The following is an 18,054-nucleotide window of genomic DNA, read 5'->3' on the forward strand; positions in this document are numbered from 1 at the left end:
TCTCAGCCCCCTTACGGAAGCAAGAGGACGTCAACAAGGACTCGACAGCTTCGACAGCTGTCCTTCCGCCAGGCTCTAGCGCTCCTCCGACGGCCACGACAGCACACGAACCGAGTGCCAAAACCTCTCCGGCTGCCACGATGGCATGTACTTAGGGCGCTAGCTCTCCTCCGCTAGACACGTTAGCACACTGCTACACCCCCATTGTACACCTGGATCCTCTCCTTACGCCTATAAAAGGAAGGACCAGGGCCCTCTTAGAGAAGGTTGGCGCGCGGGGAAGAGGACGGGAGAGGCGCTCGCGTGAGGCCACTCGCTCCCCTCCCGCGTGGACGCTTGTAACCCCCTACTGCAAGCGCACCCGACCTGGGCGCGGGACAAACACGAAGGCCGCGGGATTTCCACCTCCCTCTCTCCGGCTGCCTTTTCCCCCCTTCGCGCTCCGTCTCGCGCCGACCCATCTGGGCTGGGGCACGCGGCGACATTTCACTCGTCGGTCCAGGGACCCCCCGGTCTCGAAACGCCGACAATAACATATTTGAGTCGAATGGTTGGTGGATGCTGAAACAAGGTACACAACTTTATTGAGAATTTATGCATATGCTTGTTTTATGCATGCACCAAACTTAGATAGTACTTGTTTTCTAGCTCTTGTATTGTTTCTTGTCAAACCGATCTGATCATGTATATGTTGCAAAACCCGATCATGAGTGGTAGAATTGGTAAATGGGCTTACACACTTATAGAGTATGACTTGGCCTATGAGTCTTTGAAATCTATGAAAGACATGTTATAGCTCATTTCTTGGCAGAACATTGGTTTGATAATTCTTCTGAGCTAGATATATCATACATACCATTACTCTCTAGGCTTTAATTTTTGATGGATCATTTACAACTAGGTACGTGCCCGTGCGTTGCGACAAAAGTAAAAAATGTATGAAACATAGATACGAAACTACAAACATCACTATGATATGCTAAATCAGTGTGGCAAACATTATCAATATTGCACAAATTATTTCTAAAGAGTCAATATATAACTTTTAATGACAGACAAATGAAGTCATTGTCAAAAAGCTTAGCAACTGTCACATTTGTTCAAGTGATCCAGGAGTACAGAAACGAAGGCATTCTGATCACAGAAACTTAGTCATACTTCTTGGTTTCTGCAGTCATGAAGATGAGAAATTACTTATCTTGGAGTACTTACCTAACAAAAGCTTACATGCTTTCCCTTTTTGGTATGTTCAGACTAACGTTTGCATACTGAACCAATTTGTACAAGTGTATCATAGTGGCTGACACCTGATAGTGTGTTCACAAAAATCTTTGAAGATGTTACAAGAAAATCTTCGCTTGATTGGTGAGTCAAGTTCAAAACAATTAATGGGGTTGCAAGAGGAATGCTTTATCTTCACCAAGATATCAGTTTTTGGTACAACCAGGATTTATAGTTGAAGCGAACAACAAGCAATACAACACGATTTGTTGGAACATTGTAAGTAATTCATCCACAACTCTAGCTTAACATGATGAAGTATTAAAGTTTTACTAACTGGAAAGATTGGAAAGGTTTTGCATGCCCTAACAACTAGGTGTCTATCTTCCGTTCATAGAGGTGAACGACTCCACGAATCCAGGAGGCCTTGTAGGGATGCTTGTGTGTTATCGAGACTTGCAACAAATGAAGAGGTTGCACCGTTGATGAAGTGGCTGCTGTCCTTGAATGCATGTTATCTCTTTAGAGCCTGATGCTGGGCCATCTTGTGCTTGAGGATATCTGGAGGATCGGTCGAGCACCTTCATGGTTACACTCTCCTGGGTCTTGAGTTGACAAATCCTCCTGTATTAAATAAGCTAGACCATCAGATTCGCGGTAAACCGCATCACAAGATTTTTTTATTTTCAAAACCAAAAAACATGTAGATAAAACAATGTAGAATAGTAATACACTAATACTATCATTTTCACTTTTCAAAGTGGAAATAATGTTATAGCAACTCGTGTTTCTGAAAAGTGATCAGCCGCCTAAGACCCGTCAGTTTTTGAAGAGTGATCAGCTGCAAGATTCCAACTGGCGGGATGAGAAGAAAAACATGGGGAACAAATAATTTTCTAGCAAGTGCATTCATTTAGAAATGGTCGATGATTAGGTATATAGTTGAAACATCTAGATTGTTGGTAACAAAGTAGCCGAGTAATGAAAGGAGCAAAAAATATTTATAAGCATTGTGTACAGTATTGAAACACTTGTACAACATAGCTAACAAGGGAACCGAGTAATGAACATTTACTTTAAATAGATTGCTAGTAATTGAAGGCATGCTCACCAAACCTCTGCTCCTTTTGTGGCGGCAAGCAGCACAGAAATTGCAGCAACCGAAGCCTGTTCATGGCACCAAAAAAATTAGGGGCAAGTTAACACATATGTGCATTATTTTCAATAGAAGGCACAAATTTACAGCACAAAAGTTTCACACAGATGTAGATATAAACATGAAAGCCTAAGAAACATGATGAGCATTCAACTAACATGATGTGTGCCTTATAGAGATAGCATTACTCATATTTTTCGGATTATATGTGAGCGTTAGTCTTTTTTTTGTACTTGAAACAAACAATTGAGTTTTGACAGACTTACCATGGGTCTAGTTTGTTAGGACCTCCTTGTAGACGATGTTCTTGGTGCATGTCTCACAACCTACGGTGGGGTTCTTTCTTACACCCTTCCTTGACCTCTTATTCCCATCGACGACTAGGATGGCAAGTATCTTTATGTTCGATCGGGCCATCGCTCTAGAGAGAGCAACATATAGTTGGCCATGAGAGAACACTGGTTCGGGCAAGTACACGCCAACATTGGGAATAGTCTGACCCTGTGCTTTGTTAATCGTCATTGCAAAACTAAGTCGTACATGAAACTTCTTTCTTTTGAACTGGAAAGGGAACATCTCTTCATCGGAGGGACACAGAGGTATACGCGGCAGGAAAGTCCGTTTTCCAACATGCTGACCCAGTATAATTTCTGTGTCAATGCTATTTCTTTGGAAACCACGAACGACTAGCCTGGTGCCATTGCAAAGTCCATTCGCAGGGTCTATATTCCGACGCAATATAACAGGACATCCAATCTTGAGCTTCAAAACATGTGGTGGCAACCCATTAGGCGTTAGTGTGTTTAGAAACTCAGGTGGTAGCAGTTATGGGGATCATCCATGGCGCTATCGAAACTATGGTACACCATGTGCTCCCCTTGAAAACGATCGATCATCTTAGCATTTATCATATCCACCTAGTCGTTCCGTGTTGACAATATCGCCCTTGAACTTATGTAGGTCGAATCAGACATATTTTCGTTGAGATTTGGGAAAACAGGGTCTATTAGGTTGTCAAGATCGCTGTCACTCCCACTATAAGGCACACATACATCGTCAGGAAGACAAGTGTCGCCATCACTATTTGTGTCCTCAGTACCACCGCCTACGTGCAGTAAATACTCCACAAACCAAGGGTCATTTTTTGCCCTCATATTGGTAACAAGCTTTAAGTGGGACATGGACTCCCATAGGTAAGACATTCATAGCGAAGAAGCGACCACTTGAGCCCTTGACCCTTTACAAACAACAGGCAAGACCTGTCTGAAATCTCCACCGAAGACAATGGTTTTACCACCGAATGGCAGTCCGAGCCAACCCATTATATCGTGCATTCTATTGTCAGTGCCTCCACGACTTGTCTCTTAGTCATATAAGCCTCGTCCTAGATAATGAGAGATGCTTTCCGTAGCAACTCTGTGGTTCCACTCTACTTCGTGAAGCTACATACAACACCATCGTCAATAGTGAGAGGTATCTTGAAGCGTGAATGAGCGGTTCTTCCTCTAGGTATTATGGAAGCCGCAACGCTAGATGTAGCTGTTGCCACTGCAATCTTGCCCTGGCTGCATAACATCGCAAGCATCACTCTGTATAGATAACTCTTTCTGGTGCCACTAGGTCCATCCACAAAGAACAATTTGCCTTGATCAGTGTCAATGGTAGATAGAATCTTATCATAGGCGACCCTCTGTTCCTCACTAAGAGAGTCTTTGAGAGCCACATCTCCCGCTGCCGGTTCGATACCTTCCTCCTCGTAAACCTCCCTAGCAGTACCAACAGCATCGTCATACGCGTCGATGCTAGGAGGAAGAGGGAATGTCTTTATGTCCTTTCCATTGACTGCAACATGTTCCTAATGACAATCAATACCATCTGCTCAACATGAGTTTTACTCTGACTCCTGTGTTGATAGTCCTCTGACATAGCATCTAGGTGTTTTTGCCAGAGTACTACCACATCGCTTGGCTCACAGTACACCGGTATTGTGGCAAAAAGTCGTCACAGCGATGGCATCTGGAAAAGAGCACGTTCAGTGAGACACTCATCCATTGTGTTGTCCGTCTCAAGCAGTCCCCTTCTCTTTGTTGCCTCACGAAAAGTTGGTAGCGTGACACCATCTACTGTCCTTAGATCCACAGAGGAGGTGGCACAAGTCACATGGTTTAGGAGAACACGGAGATAGTACCGCTCCTCCTCAGCAGGATGAGCAGAGACTATTCTACCGACTTGTCCACCTGTATCACGCTTCCTCCGTTGCCAACTTTGCCCTTACCACTCTGCCAAGTGTACCACTCAGGGAAGTCACAATATAGGATGCCACGAGCCCCCTCATGTAGCCTATTTGCTTCAAAATATGCCGTGAGCAATGACCTATCAGCACTGAATGGTTGACGACTTGCTCGAGCATTTGTCGTTCGTGAAACGCCACCATGTGCATGTTTGGAAGATGGAGTTGCAGTTGCATCATAGGTGGAGAGTTCTGACTAAGCTCAAAGTCGTATATCCTCCATAGCACTTCTAGAGGAGTCACCCACCTTGCATCTTTGTACTGCTTGATCTCATCTACATCATCATCTGCCTTGCTCACATCTCTCATAACAACAGACGCACGATCATGGCCTTTGTATATGTACTTGAACAGGTATTTAACAGCCTTGATGCTCCCGCACGCCTCAACATTGATGTGACAGTTGAAGAGATGAAGGAGGTAATGGTTGTAAGGGACAACCCATCTATTATCCAATTCACACCCTCGAACCTTTTACTTATGCCCATCATCACGACGTTTGTAAATCATGTATGAGTCCTTCCCTTGCAAGGTTGTGTCACTGAAAGGCTGAGGGTAATGATTCTTGCATGATGCATGGCCCTTAGTGCATGGGCAGTTAGGGTTTAGCGACCCACACGAGCATGCATCATATGCTTGATAACCATCTTTCGTAGTTCAGGGTACTTGTTGTGTGGGATCTTGGATGAGATCAAAGGGTCATATAGCTCAGGGCACGTGAGCTTGTACTTCCTCTACATGATGAGTAGAAAATGGGCATGTGGCAAACCCCACTTTTGAAACTCCATGACGTAGACGTAGGCTCGGACCTTACCTAGAATATCCTGTTTAGTCAGCCTATGCTTTAACTCCTATAGCTTCGCATGAAAGACACACACTACAAGATCAGGACGATCTTGCGTTGTTTGCCTAGGGAGAATCTCCCTCCTTATCTCATCCCAGTTGGGGTTACATGTCATGGTAAGAAAGATGCCTGATTTACCAAACTTTCGCACCAGAGCCATAGCATCCATATACCGACATCTCATGTCACGAGGACCACCAACAAACGACGTCGACAACATAGTTCGCTTCCCAACCTTTTCTGCTCTAATATATCCATTTAACATGCTATCCACCAAGCCCTGGTATAGGTCTGCCCTTAACCGATCCTGATTCTTACGTATAAAATCTAAATGAGAGCTCTCAATCTTGATTACGTGTCGACAACGAACTACTGGAAAAGTCGCTTTCCATGAAGTATTGGATTGAATACCCCGAGACGAATATGGAATTTGTAGCAGTAGTAGTCACGTGCGGACACACATAAACGGGTAGGAGATTCTGCATATGCAAGGATTGAAAAGTGAGTGATGTTGAAAGAATAGTTAATAATGTGCAAAAATCTCAAATTACAAATAAACAACTAACCTACATCTTCATCATTTGAATTATTTGCCCTATGTGTCGCACGGTATGCATCCACTTCATCCATGGATACACCAACCTTTGGGATATTTGCATGTCATCCAAGTTCACCTCTAGGGAAGAACAATGGATACGAGAGTGCATCGTAGCATCCATGGTATGAACGGATTTTAGGGCTTGACCTATCCTTCCCATGTAGCATAACACTCTTGCTGAACTAACCTCACCGTTCGCTCCCCTCGATCCATACAACGGCTACCTCTGAAGTGAGAGGCGTGTTATATGTCTTCTGGTTCAACATCTGGTCAAGGTTCAATGTGATATGATAGCCATCAAGGTTCTCAACATGGCCCACGCTCCTAAGGTGCTCGGAGTACGGGTTTCCATGGAGTATGCCAACTATCTATTTAATAACCTCTTTGTCTTTCTGAAGTTGCTCTTCACGACACTTACGGTACCAATGCTCGAGACTGGGATCATCATCGTAAAAATAAAGCTCTAGATGTTTATGCTCCGACCCACCTTCCTTACCGAATGACTTGATATTATGGTACATCATGCCTTGTGCTCGGAATGTGTATATACCAGAATCTCCCACATTAGTTGTCATACTATTGGGCAACAATATAGGGAAGTGAAAGATAATTGGCCATTAAAAACCTAATGTTATCACGAAAGTGCTTAGCATCAGAATCTGCACTATCCCACAACCTCCTGAGCTGGGGAGGTGTATCCAGTGGTGCTAGCTGATCAACCTTCCCACCACGACAGCAAAACCCAGGTGGCTCGTACTCAAACTTCTTCCCAGTGCAATAACCACAGTTAGGAACAGGCTTCAACATATGTGTTTCTTCAGGGAGGTTATTATATACCTTCTTGTATGGGTCAGGCACATCAGTGCCAGTAGATTCATGTTGAGTACCATCGATCTCGATGTCCTCGCTAGTCTCCTCATCTGATATTTTTTGGAAAACAACGACTAAGACATGTGTATTTATATAAGCCTTGCTGTCATAATAAAAATTGACATATGTACATTGGCTAGCGAATATGTATCCCTCGTCGTCATCATCATCTTCTCCGAATATGACATCCTCATCATCATCATCATCTAGATTGTGAAAATACGAGCCACGTAAAAGACAAAGGCATTCAGGGTGGGGAAAATATGTAATCTAAATAAAGATTTTTAACAATTACAATTGGAAATGACCCTTGGCTTCGCTTGTGTATGCTCCACCCCACTTCCTTGTTTGGTTATGCCTGCACTTCCATTTGTTGGCAAGGTAGCGCCTTGGCATGGAACCATAGATTGTGTTGATGGAAACACACGTTTAGTTTGACTACATGCTATCACCGTCGTGCAAGATCCATTTAAGATTGGATAGTAATTACCATTGTTGTTGATCTCAGCGTCACCGATAGTATCCCCATTCGAAGTAGTCACGTTCCTTGCAATGGATGCTTGAAATTGCTGGTTTCGATGGGCTAAGATAGCTTGTCTTTCCCCACGCAGAACATGATGTTTACGTCTTATTGATTCAGTAGACATATCGAATGAACCGACAACCTCGGCCGGTGTTGAAGCCGGCGGGAAAGGTGTCCTGACGAATTCAGGGATAACCCAGTTGCAGGCGGTAACTGAGGATCCATCAGGTTTTGTTGCATCTGCTGTAGGTTGTACAACCTCAGGGCTATATGTTGGGTCCTCCATGGTGATGGACACATGATTAAAAGTGTTAGCCTGCAGTACTCTACGTTTTCTCATGTACTCTACCTTTGCCTCTTTTCGCTTTGGTGTCTGATTATAGAACCTAAGGCATTCAAGCCTATACTCCCTCACGCTTATACCCGGTTCCCCAATGACACCAACAGATCCATGCACAGTGACTAGAATAAGGCATGTCTAGGTTCAATCGCTTGAAATCTGTTGTTTTTTGCTTATTTTTAGTAAAGTGAACAGTCATGTACGTGGTGTCAGAAGGTCTGTCGTTGCGACATAGTCATTTGACCAGAATGTCTCATTTCGATGCAGCCAGTCTCTATCATCATCTGGATCCATGTTTACTTTTTGTCGCCATCTTCAAAATATGAATACAATTACTTTCCAATTGCAGGTTTATGCATAGACATATTTAATTTAAATTTGATGGGTTTCATCACCTCCTGACACACTGGGCATCACATTTTGTCCCTTATTTCGTTGACGCATTTCACGACGCTTGTTATTGTACTCATTCCTTTGTTCAACCAACATTGTTGCACGCCTTTCTCTATCGCTTTGCCTCTTTCGTTCGATAGAGTTACCACCTGATGGAGTGTTTTTAACGGGACCTATCATAATCATCCTAGTCATTAGCTAAATCAATAGTAGTACAAAAGGCAGCAACAATTCAATGAAATTATGATTGTTATAATATACCTGTAATGTCACGTGTTGCGAAATTTGTGAGATCAATGGTGTAACACCCCTGGTGTTACTGCCACTAAAACTTGAGAATAACATCATAAGCAATGGCATATCATGTGTTTGCCACACCTAGAGTGCATTCACAAGTCCAAAATTTCAAACAAGTTGTATTAATGTGATATGTCATGGGTAAAACCCTAGTGTAGGGTACTTAACCCTAAACTGAGCTTAGGGTGTCAATTAAGCCCAAATGAGTTAAATTCTCCAAACTTATTTGTAATAATCATAAAATGTCACCATGGATGGACTTAAGTGGCATTCAAACCCTAGAAGTGCCAGAAACCATAAGTAGACCTCTCAAAAACCCAGGACTAAAACCCTAGGGGGTTGTATGCAAATTTTGCACATTTTTGGACCAAAGTGCAAATAGCAAAGTAAAAGAGTACCTCAAACCCACTATCTTTCACATTGAAGGATCTACAAGTTGAATAGTGGGATTGGACCTTTTTGTAAAAAAGACCCATGAAAGCTATGTAACTAAGTCTGAATTTAAGTAGGTTGAGACCATCTTTGGAGTTGTATATCTCTTCACTCATGAGGATTCTGTCCTAAATTAGTACATCAAAATGGTAGAGCTACTGTATGGGTATAAGTTCAATTGAGAAACCCAACCCTAAAACCCTATGAAATCTCATGAAAACATACCCCAAAACAGAGCTAATAGAACTCTGAATTTTCAGACCACATGCAGTACTCTGAAACCTATAATGTAAGGCATCGAGCTAGGTTTGGAGCCTTTTTGTGACCAATCTAATGGGTTAAAGGCTGGGAGTTGTATAGATAAATTAGAGACCATTAGAAGGTGATTAAGTGTTCCTAAGACAGGTAGGCTTGATCCTGTACAAGTATTGAAGAAAAAGTTGCTCAAGGTCGAGATGTCAGGCTAACAGTTCTAGACTGTCAATTAGACCGGTCTGTTCTGAATATTGCTTGTTTGCTCCACTTTGAGGCCTTGTAAAAAGTATCCTACGTGACTTTGTGCCAAAATGTCTTAAGCAAAGTTGGAGAGGTTGTATCCATGAGCAAAGTTTATTAAGGGACCCTGGCTTGACATTATGTAAACTTGAAAGATTTAGGCACCCCAAAAGGCCTCTATCGAAAGGGGAGGGCCAACTGAACAAAACTGAAAATTGGTTCAGGCAAACAGAAATGGTAACCAGATTTTGTAGTCAACTTTTGGATGCCATAACTTCTAATCTAGGAGGTTTGGGTCTATGAAATCTGTAGAAACTTGGTAGACCTTGGATTAATAAACAAGTTCTATTAACAGTGATTAATCTGTCTTACTCAGAAAATGAGAGAAATAGCTAGCTGAAGATGGGTGGATCAGTCAAGAGCTGTAGATCCAAAATTGCGGAAATATCTAGCTGTGATCTTTTTACTCCCTGTCGTGTCCAACTTTGGGATAGGCTGAAGATTGAGATGAGGTGGTAGCAAGATATTCAGACTTGCACATCACTGAAATATCACCAGTACAAAAATCTGCTACAGTGCGCTCCATCATTACCCCCTCCTTTTTGCCCTGGATAAACTTCACCCTATCTGACTAGGCTCTGTGTAATTGCGTGGATCTTCTTGAGGGAGCCACGACTGCATCTAGTGTTCATAGCTATCCTTGCTGCAAGTTCAAGAATCCAGCCCTTCGATCTTTTCCCTGCCTATATAAAGAGCAACAGGGAGAGGGAAAGAAGGCAGAAGTCAGTTCAGTGATTCGTGCTTCGATCATCAACCATAGTGAGTAGCTTCAGTCAGCAGTATTGCTCTTCCTTCCCCATATCATACCCTGGACACGCCTAATTCCATCGATCAAGGCACTGAACGTATCTGGTGACCACCTCGCCCATGCATCAACCTCACGCGGCCAGGAGATTACGGTATGGCTTAACCCTTAAGAATTAATGTTCTAGCATCCTTATGGGTTGGTGAAGCTCGCCCAGGAGTCCGGTTGGTCTTTACAATCCTAGTTTGATCGGAACGCGGGTTTGACGCCGCATGAACTGCTTTGGTGTCAACCCACCAAAACTCTGTCGGTTCAATGTCGATTTTCGTAAGCATCGCGTCGACCGTATCTTGCTCGTGCTCCATGTGTCCTTCTTTTGAGTCTTTCGGTGCTTGAATCATCTAGGCAGACATCGCGGAACCAGAGCATCACCGTAAGCGCGTGTAGGTCATTCTAGGGGTTTAAAATCTACATCTGTGCCCATAGCTAATCGGATTAGGTTAAAATTAGGCCTGGCCACTGCTTCTTGGGTGCTCGGGCTCTCCACCGCCGTGGCGTGGCCGAGGAAATCCATCCGCGTCGCCGGCCGGGGTCAGGGACCCAATTTTAAAAGACAAAGAACGTGGAGGGGGCAAGATATAATGTGTCAGTGACACGTTAAGATCGAAGAAGGACCTCCTTTTGAATATTTATTCCAGTAAGGGTCTTTGTGCAACTGTAACAGCGCGATGGCAGGCGCGTCTGTATTCGGTAGAAATCTGGGCCAAATGAGCTGATGTCGGCCCAATACTATTGAAAGCTTTTCCTTTTTCTTTTTCTAAGAAAGTTTAGAAATCCATAAAGAATTTGAGAAAAATAATAAAAATATGAGACCAACTTTGCTAGGCTTCTAATTTTCTGTAGTATTTAATTAAAATAGTTTCATGATTTTTGGTCCAAGTAAGAAATTATAGAGTAATTAAAATAGCTAAACCCTTGTTTCTGGAATTTTAGGGAATAATTAATAACTCCAAAATTCACCAAACTTTTTAGGTAAACTTTAAATATTATTTAGAAACCTTGGGTAAAGTTTGGTATGATTTGGACCATGTTTGATACTTAGAACCCAAAACCCTAGCATGTGCCCTATGAACTTCACTATCGACTCCGCGAACTCTAGTTTCTCGGAGATCCGTGAAGGAAAGTTATATTCAAGACCTTAAATAATAAACTTATATTATCTTAGCATTTTCATAAGCATTCATATGCATAATGCATTTCAATTAGGTACGATAAGTGGTCACGTGATGCGGAAGACGAGCCAAGTCGACCCTAAGCGCGGGCTAATCCGCAGGATGAAGTTGATAGACCAACCTGAAGATGGTTAAATCAAGCAAGTGCTCGGTCGAGGGATGATCGTCAAGTGGACATTGCCTAACAAGCACTAACCTAGTTTTATTCAGGCAAGCCCCGGTGCATTTTCCACCTCCTTGTTGTTTTAAAATCTTTATCACCTTGCTTGATGCATTAGGTGATAGGAGTTGTGTGCTAAACCGTTGATGCATTTCCTTCCTTGAAAATTTATTACCCTTCCTTGGTACCTGTTTTGAAAAGAGTTTTATGATGCTTAGCCTTGCTTTAGCAAATAAAAATGTTTTGTTTTAAAACAAAAGTGATGCTTTAGTGGGTGGGAATGTTTTCAAAAATAAAACTTGATGGTGGATCCATCACGACCGTGATAGGTTCAACGTCGGAAAAGATGTACCTCTGCCAGGTACCAAACTTTGGGTTGAAAATAATAAAGCTGAGACCGAGCGGTTGACTTGCACGAGAAGGGAGTCTCGGTGTAGTGTCTCCCTGGTCACATGCCTCATCATGGGTAAGCTTTGCCTCGGGCGGACTAATACCAGAATAAGATAACACGCAATGGGAGTGGAGAGATGGCGAGAGTAGCGTGTACCCTCCATGGCAAGAGGCCAGACGGTGGTGTATCTGTGCTCTCAGTTGGCGTTAACCTGATCTGGTCTTAAGAACCCCGGTGGCGAGTTGACATATGCAAGGGTTAAGTGCTACATATGTCGTGTGATTGGAGATCCTCAGTTGAGTATAATCGATTCGGATCGCCGTAACTTCGCGGACATGAAGACTTGGTCACTGCCCTACACGTAGCAATCCAGTGAACTGAAGGGATGATAAAAAGACGGCTAGTGCAGGTCAAGTGATTGAACTAGGGTAGAAAGAACTCTAGATGCAGGTAACTTTACTTAACCTGACAAGTAAAAATGGATTTTTAAGGATCCACTCATAGTAAGCTTTTCTACAAAACAGAGTCTTTGATTCTTGATAAGCCATACCTTGACTCCCTCTAGCCAGCATACTCTTGAGAGTCTTTTCTTTAGTCGGGTAAGTCTTGCTGAGTAATTCCGTACTCAGGGTTTTATTCTCTGTTGTTTTTCAGTCATAGTTTTGTGCTGCTGATGATGGTGTTAAGTGTCGGTGGGCTCGGCCTTCTTATAAGTCTAAGTAACCCTTCTATACTTCTTAATGAGGATGGTCACTTGAGCTAGCATATATTTCAAACTTATACTTTTGTAATCACTCCGATAAAATAATGTAAAATTTTTGTAACTTGTAAAATTTGGTAATAAGATTTCTGCTGCAAAAATATTGGTGTGTGTGATTTGTATTACTTAATCCCGCGGTTCTGGTTGTAAGTGGTTTATCCGAGGTCCTTGGGGCACTCGGACAGATCCTGTTAAGTTATCTGGTGCACATGCATAGCCGTCTGAGGTCTTTGAGACAAGGACAGGTGCATGTGGGCCCAATAACTTGGGAGGTTCTGCCACAGCTGGTATCGGAGCAGGATTAAGTATATACAGTCACATACGTATTTTCAAAACAGAAGTTTTGATTTCGGAAGACCTATTTTCAACTAAACACATTGTTTGGTTTTGAAAAACAGCTTTGAAAAACTATAATGCTAGCGACATCCTCTATTAAGCCCTAAATTAAGGACTATCAGGTGGCTTAGTTCAAAACCACTAACGCACAACCGGGGGTATTGCATACATGTGTATTGTTATATTTGAGGCCATTCAGTTTTGAATGGATCGACGCTCAGGTAAGGTGAGATGTGAGAGCATGACCGAACAACCGTCGGTCTAGGGAAGAGTGTAAAAAGCGCTTGATTATATGCATGTTACACATATGTATATATGAAAGTTGCGATGTGGAGTAATTACTTTTCCGGGAATTCGGTACCCCATGGATGTGTATGGGTATACAGACATGGGAATACTGAGAAGTGTAATGTACTTGTAACGACGCACCTACGCTCAGGTAAGAAGGTGAGTTACCATAATGAGTTGCCATATGGTTAAAGTGTGGCAACGACGCCTATGCGTGGCTCGGCGCTTAATGATGAGCTGGCCTCCATATAGCAATATATGGAGTATAAACTGTGATAAACTATCCTGTGTGAACTGCATCATGGGAAAAATGGGCTGTGATGGATTTTTCTGCAGGTACACTAACCTCGAAAACGTATGTGTAGCTGACGACTAGCAAAATATCGAGAGAGAACATATGCCACCGATATAGAACACTATTGCCACATTATGTTGGCAAAACTCGTGAGGACGCATAGGACGAGCATGCATCCTGATTGTTGGATCATGTTTGTCACCTATACATCCAAAATGCTTCTCTCATCCTTATTCCAGTAACCAGTGATTGTAGATAATGTGGTGTAATACGGTATTATGAACGTCAGTGAAATAGCTATTCTTCATCCTTTAGGTAGCCCATTTAGGTGTTATATATGTGTTGCTCTGGTACTTGATGTGCTGATAGAAGGTTGGTAGTTTGCTTGCTTAAACCCAAAACTAGGCCATATTTTTATTTAGTGAACTATGACCCAAAGTTGATTTTTCTGTTATCACTCCATGACCAAACACATACAAGTAAATGCTTAGATAACTTCTTTGTTGGACATAAAGTGTACCAAAGCTTAAAACAAGAATCTCGAGTCATGTCTCTGAAAGTTCCCTTTGCCCGGGAACAGGATCTGGATGTCGCCTAGAGGGGGGGTGAATAGGCGAATAAAACTTATTACTTTAAAACTTAAATTCTTACTCTACTCGAAGACTTAGTACACAGTGGAGTGAGAAGACTCTTCGAGTAGGTTGCAGTGGAATAGAAGATCCCGTTTCAAAATGTCAATACAGAACAGAGCACACAGAAGCAAGGATTTATCCCGAGGTTCGGCCAAGCCTGAAATGCTTGCCTAGTCCTCGTTGGAGTTAGCCACACCAGGGCTTGGAGTCTATTTCAACTCCTTCCTCCGATTGCTCAGATCTGTCAATATGACAGATAGAGCCTTTCACTATGTTGAGTTGGGTTACACCAAAACTGCGGCTGCTTACAAACTTCTTGGCAGCACCCCGGCAGAGTAACGATACGCTCAAGACCTTGCTCTAGCTCTTAGCAGCACTTCTCCTCTCTCTAAAGGCTTATAGTTGTGCCTTCTACACAAACTAGAGAGTTACACACAAGAGGGAGAGTGAGAATTGATCCGAGTGATGTCTACACTTGTTGGCTGTACTTGTGCCTTGCTAGAGGCGCCTAGGGGTCCCTTTTATAGGCACAAGAGGCCTAGGAGCCGTTGGAAGCAATCCAGAAAGGCAAATCTTGCCTTCTGTCGGGTGGCGCACCGGACAGTCCGGTGCACCACCGGACACTGTCCGGTGTCTGATCTCCTTCCATAAATGGAGCAGTCGACCGTTGCAGTCCTGGAGCCGTTGGCGCACCGGACACTGTCCGGTGCACACCGGACAGTCCGGTGCCCCCATCTGACCGTTGGCTCGGCCACGCGTCACGCGCAGATCGCGCGGCCGACCATTGCCCAAGCCGACCGTTGGCTCACCGGACAGTCCGGTGCACCACCGGACAGTCCGGTGAATTATAGCCGTACGTCGCCAGACTCCTCCCGAGAGCGGCCTGTTCACCGGGGTTTAACCTGGTGCACCGGACACTGTCCGGTGCACCACCGGACAGTCCGGTGTGCCAGACTGAGCTGAGTCTTGGCTGTACACAGCCAAGCCTTTTGCACCTTTTTTCTTTTCTTCTTCTTTCTGTTTCTAACACTTAGACAAATATATTAGTCCACAAAACCAATGTACTAAGTCTAGAAACATACCTTTTCTTAATTATTACATCTATAGCATTTGTCATGCTTGAGCTTTGATGTTGGACTCATAAATCATCAAGTCAGCTTGACTTGATCTAGATTGACATTTCTTAGCTCCAACATCCTGCAAAGGTCACATAGCACATCTCCAAACATAGGAACAACCCAAACTGAAAATCAAGATGAACTTAGCTCTTTTGGGCTGCTTCCAGTTCTGGTTTTGACACTTGTTCTCCTTCTAGTGACCTTGATCTCCTTCTTAGAGCTTGATCTTGAGCCTTATGACTTACACCACATAACTGTAGCTGTTACCTCATTGGCTGTAAGTCACGTCCTTATGTAGTGATCCTTGATGTGCCATAGATGTTCTCAACTCGATCACCCTTGACTTTGCAAGCCTTCTTCTTCACCCTTGGCTTTGGGTTCCTCAGCCTCCTTGACCTTCTCCCGTGCACTTGGTACCTCGAAGCTCTTCTTGCCTCCATCCTTGGCTTGATCGATTGTCTCTGAGTTACGCACACCGAGTCTCACTTAAGCAATGTCCATCTTACTTGTGATGTCCATTATCTATAGATAATCCAGTCTTTGGACCATCACACTTGTTCACTTGTGTTGAACCCTGTTAGCTTTGCATTAAGCACCTGTTCAACACTTAGCACACTTGTTAGTCCTTTAATTGGGTTATCATCCAAACCACCAAAACCCAGAAGAGAGCTTTCAATCTCCCCCTTTTTGGTGATTGATGGCAACACAATTAAAGCTTACACAACAATAAGATTTAAAGCATAAATTTTGAATTCTAAGTTTATAGAATGCTCCCCCTAAATATGTGCTTACATTAAAATCTTAACTTTGGCCTTAAATGCCAACATGCACATACTTAGGCTAATTCGAAGCATTGCTTCACCATTAAGATACCGGTTTTAAAGCGCCAGAACCACATGAATATCTATCACAGGATAAACACAGTAGATACCAATTGATTCATCTCAACGGAAGCACTAATTTTGCATTATCACCATATAATACAACAAGAAGCATATGATAAGTATTATCAACAAACTAACACATTTTTCTTTAAGATCAAAGGAACTCAAGGAAACCCCTTTGAGTCCTTTAGCACACAAAAAAAATTAATCTTCACCCTTAAGATAAGCTTTCCTCTCAGGTCGAGGTAAGCTTTAATGCACAAATTCTCCCCCTTTGACATCAAACACCAAAACCATATTCAAGCAAGAACATAGGATGATGTTAAGGGACAGAAGGGTATTAAGCAGGGGAAATGCAACACACTAACATTACTCCCCCTTACACATTAAACATATGCAACACAAGCATTGGAGAAAAATTAAGGTACAAATACGCAAAAAGGTCAATACCTCCTTTTGTACCTTTACCATGTTATGGTGTACTTTCCATCTAAGTAGGCAGAGTTCCTTTTGTCATCAATTCAAGATTTCCATCTTGAAAGTTTTATCTCTAGGGAGCTCCTTTACACTTATGCCTGATCCTTTATCCTGACCTTTTCTTTTTGCTAAGATACAAAACTTAGAACAAGTTATAGTATTGTGGCACAAGATGAAGCTTCTATTCTAGTGATTACCAAAAGATACCAATTGAAGCACACTACCAAGGCTACCAATTGAAAAATCATCATTGTCATAGCTCCATGATATTTAAAGATAAGCATCTAGGATCACCAACTATTATAGAGCACGAGCAACCTTTAAATACGTAATTACTCACAACTTTAGATACCAATTACTCGACTTGTGGAGGTACCCAAGTCCTGATTGCTCCATTTCTTGCTCATCTTCCCTTTTTCACCTTGAGACTATACAGGATCACTCAAGAAACAATTAGTCTCAAAAGACACAAGTTATGTGTGCTCCCCCTAAAGTTGTGCATCAAGTATTTGAATGACTTGCACTTTGCACATTCTAGCTTCCTCAGAACTAGAGGGGATCACAACATATCTTGGTCAAGGCATACTCTATCAATTTCATCACAAAGAGATACCAATTGAATAGTTGACTTAATACAACAATGCATGCCTCAAGGAGTATAACATTTTACAAGCAACCTAGGCCTGCTTCATACATGATAACCATTACACCACATATACCAATTGAAAACGACAAGATCATACATATAAAGTGCAATGTCTAAGTACACCATGATTAAGAAGGTTCCTTAGGTACACCAAAAGAAACAACATTTTAAAGCATAAAGCACATAAGCCAAGATACTACCAATTGAAAGGCAAGAACATACCTATGATCACAATCAACGGAACTTCAAGATATTCAATGAAATTGCATAGTTCCATTCTCCATACCTTTGCCTTTTACCTGAATGCCATGAGATTCATTCTTTTAGGTAGTGTGTAGTGAGAGCACCTGTTGTCACCAATTTAGGGCTCCTTTTGCTCATGCACCTCATAGCTCGAGAGGGTGCATTAGAGACACAACATGGATTTCTTGTTTTGGTATACACAGAGTACCAAGACAAAGTAATCATGTGAACATGGACTAAACAAAACTATCATGCTTGCACATAGGTTAATCATTAAAAATCACATAGCATGACTTACAAAAAGATACATGTTTATCCACATACACCA

At 42.6% G+C, this 18,054-nt stretch overlaps 1 protein-coding gene across 1 annotated transcript in view; it reads right to left on the reverse strand.

Annotated features, from left to right (window-relative positions):
* Positions 1 to 8,214: 8,214 nt before the first annotated feature.
* LOC109944946 (uncharacterized) overlaps positions 8,215 to 18,054 on the reverse strand; it is a 28,727-nt gene continuing 18,887 nt past the window's right edge. The window contains exon 4 of the mRNA XM_020550693.1: positions 8,215 to 8,408. Within this exon, the coding sequence (XP_020406282.1) occupies positions 8,215 to 8,408 (194 nt within the window). The remainder of the gene's footprint in view (positions 8,409 to 18,054) is intronic.

This window comes from Zea mays, chromosome 3, assembly GCF_902167145.1.
Source record: "Zea mays cultivar B73 chromosome 3, Zm-B73-REFERENCE-NAM-5.0, whole genome shotgun sequence".
Classification (NCBI taxonomy): Eukaryota; Viridiplantae; Streptophyta; class Magnoliopsida; order Poales; family Poaceae; genus Zea; species Zea mays.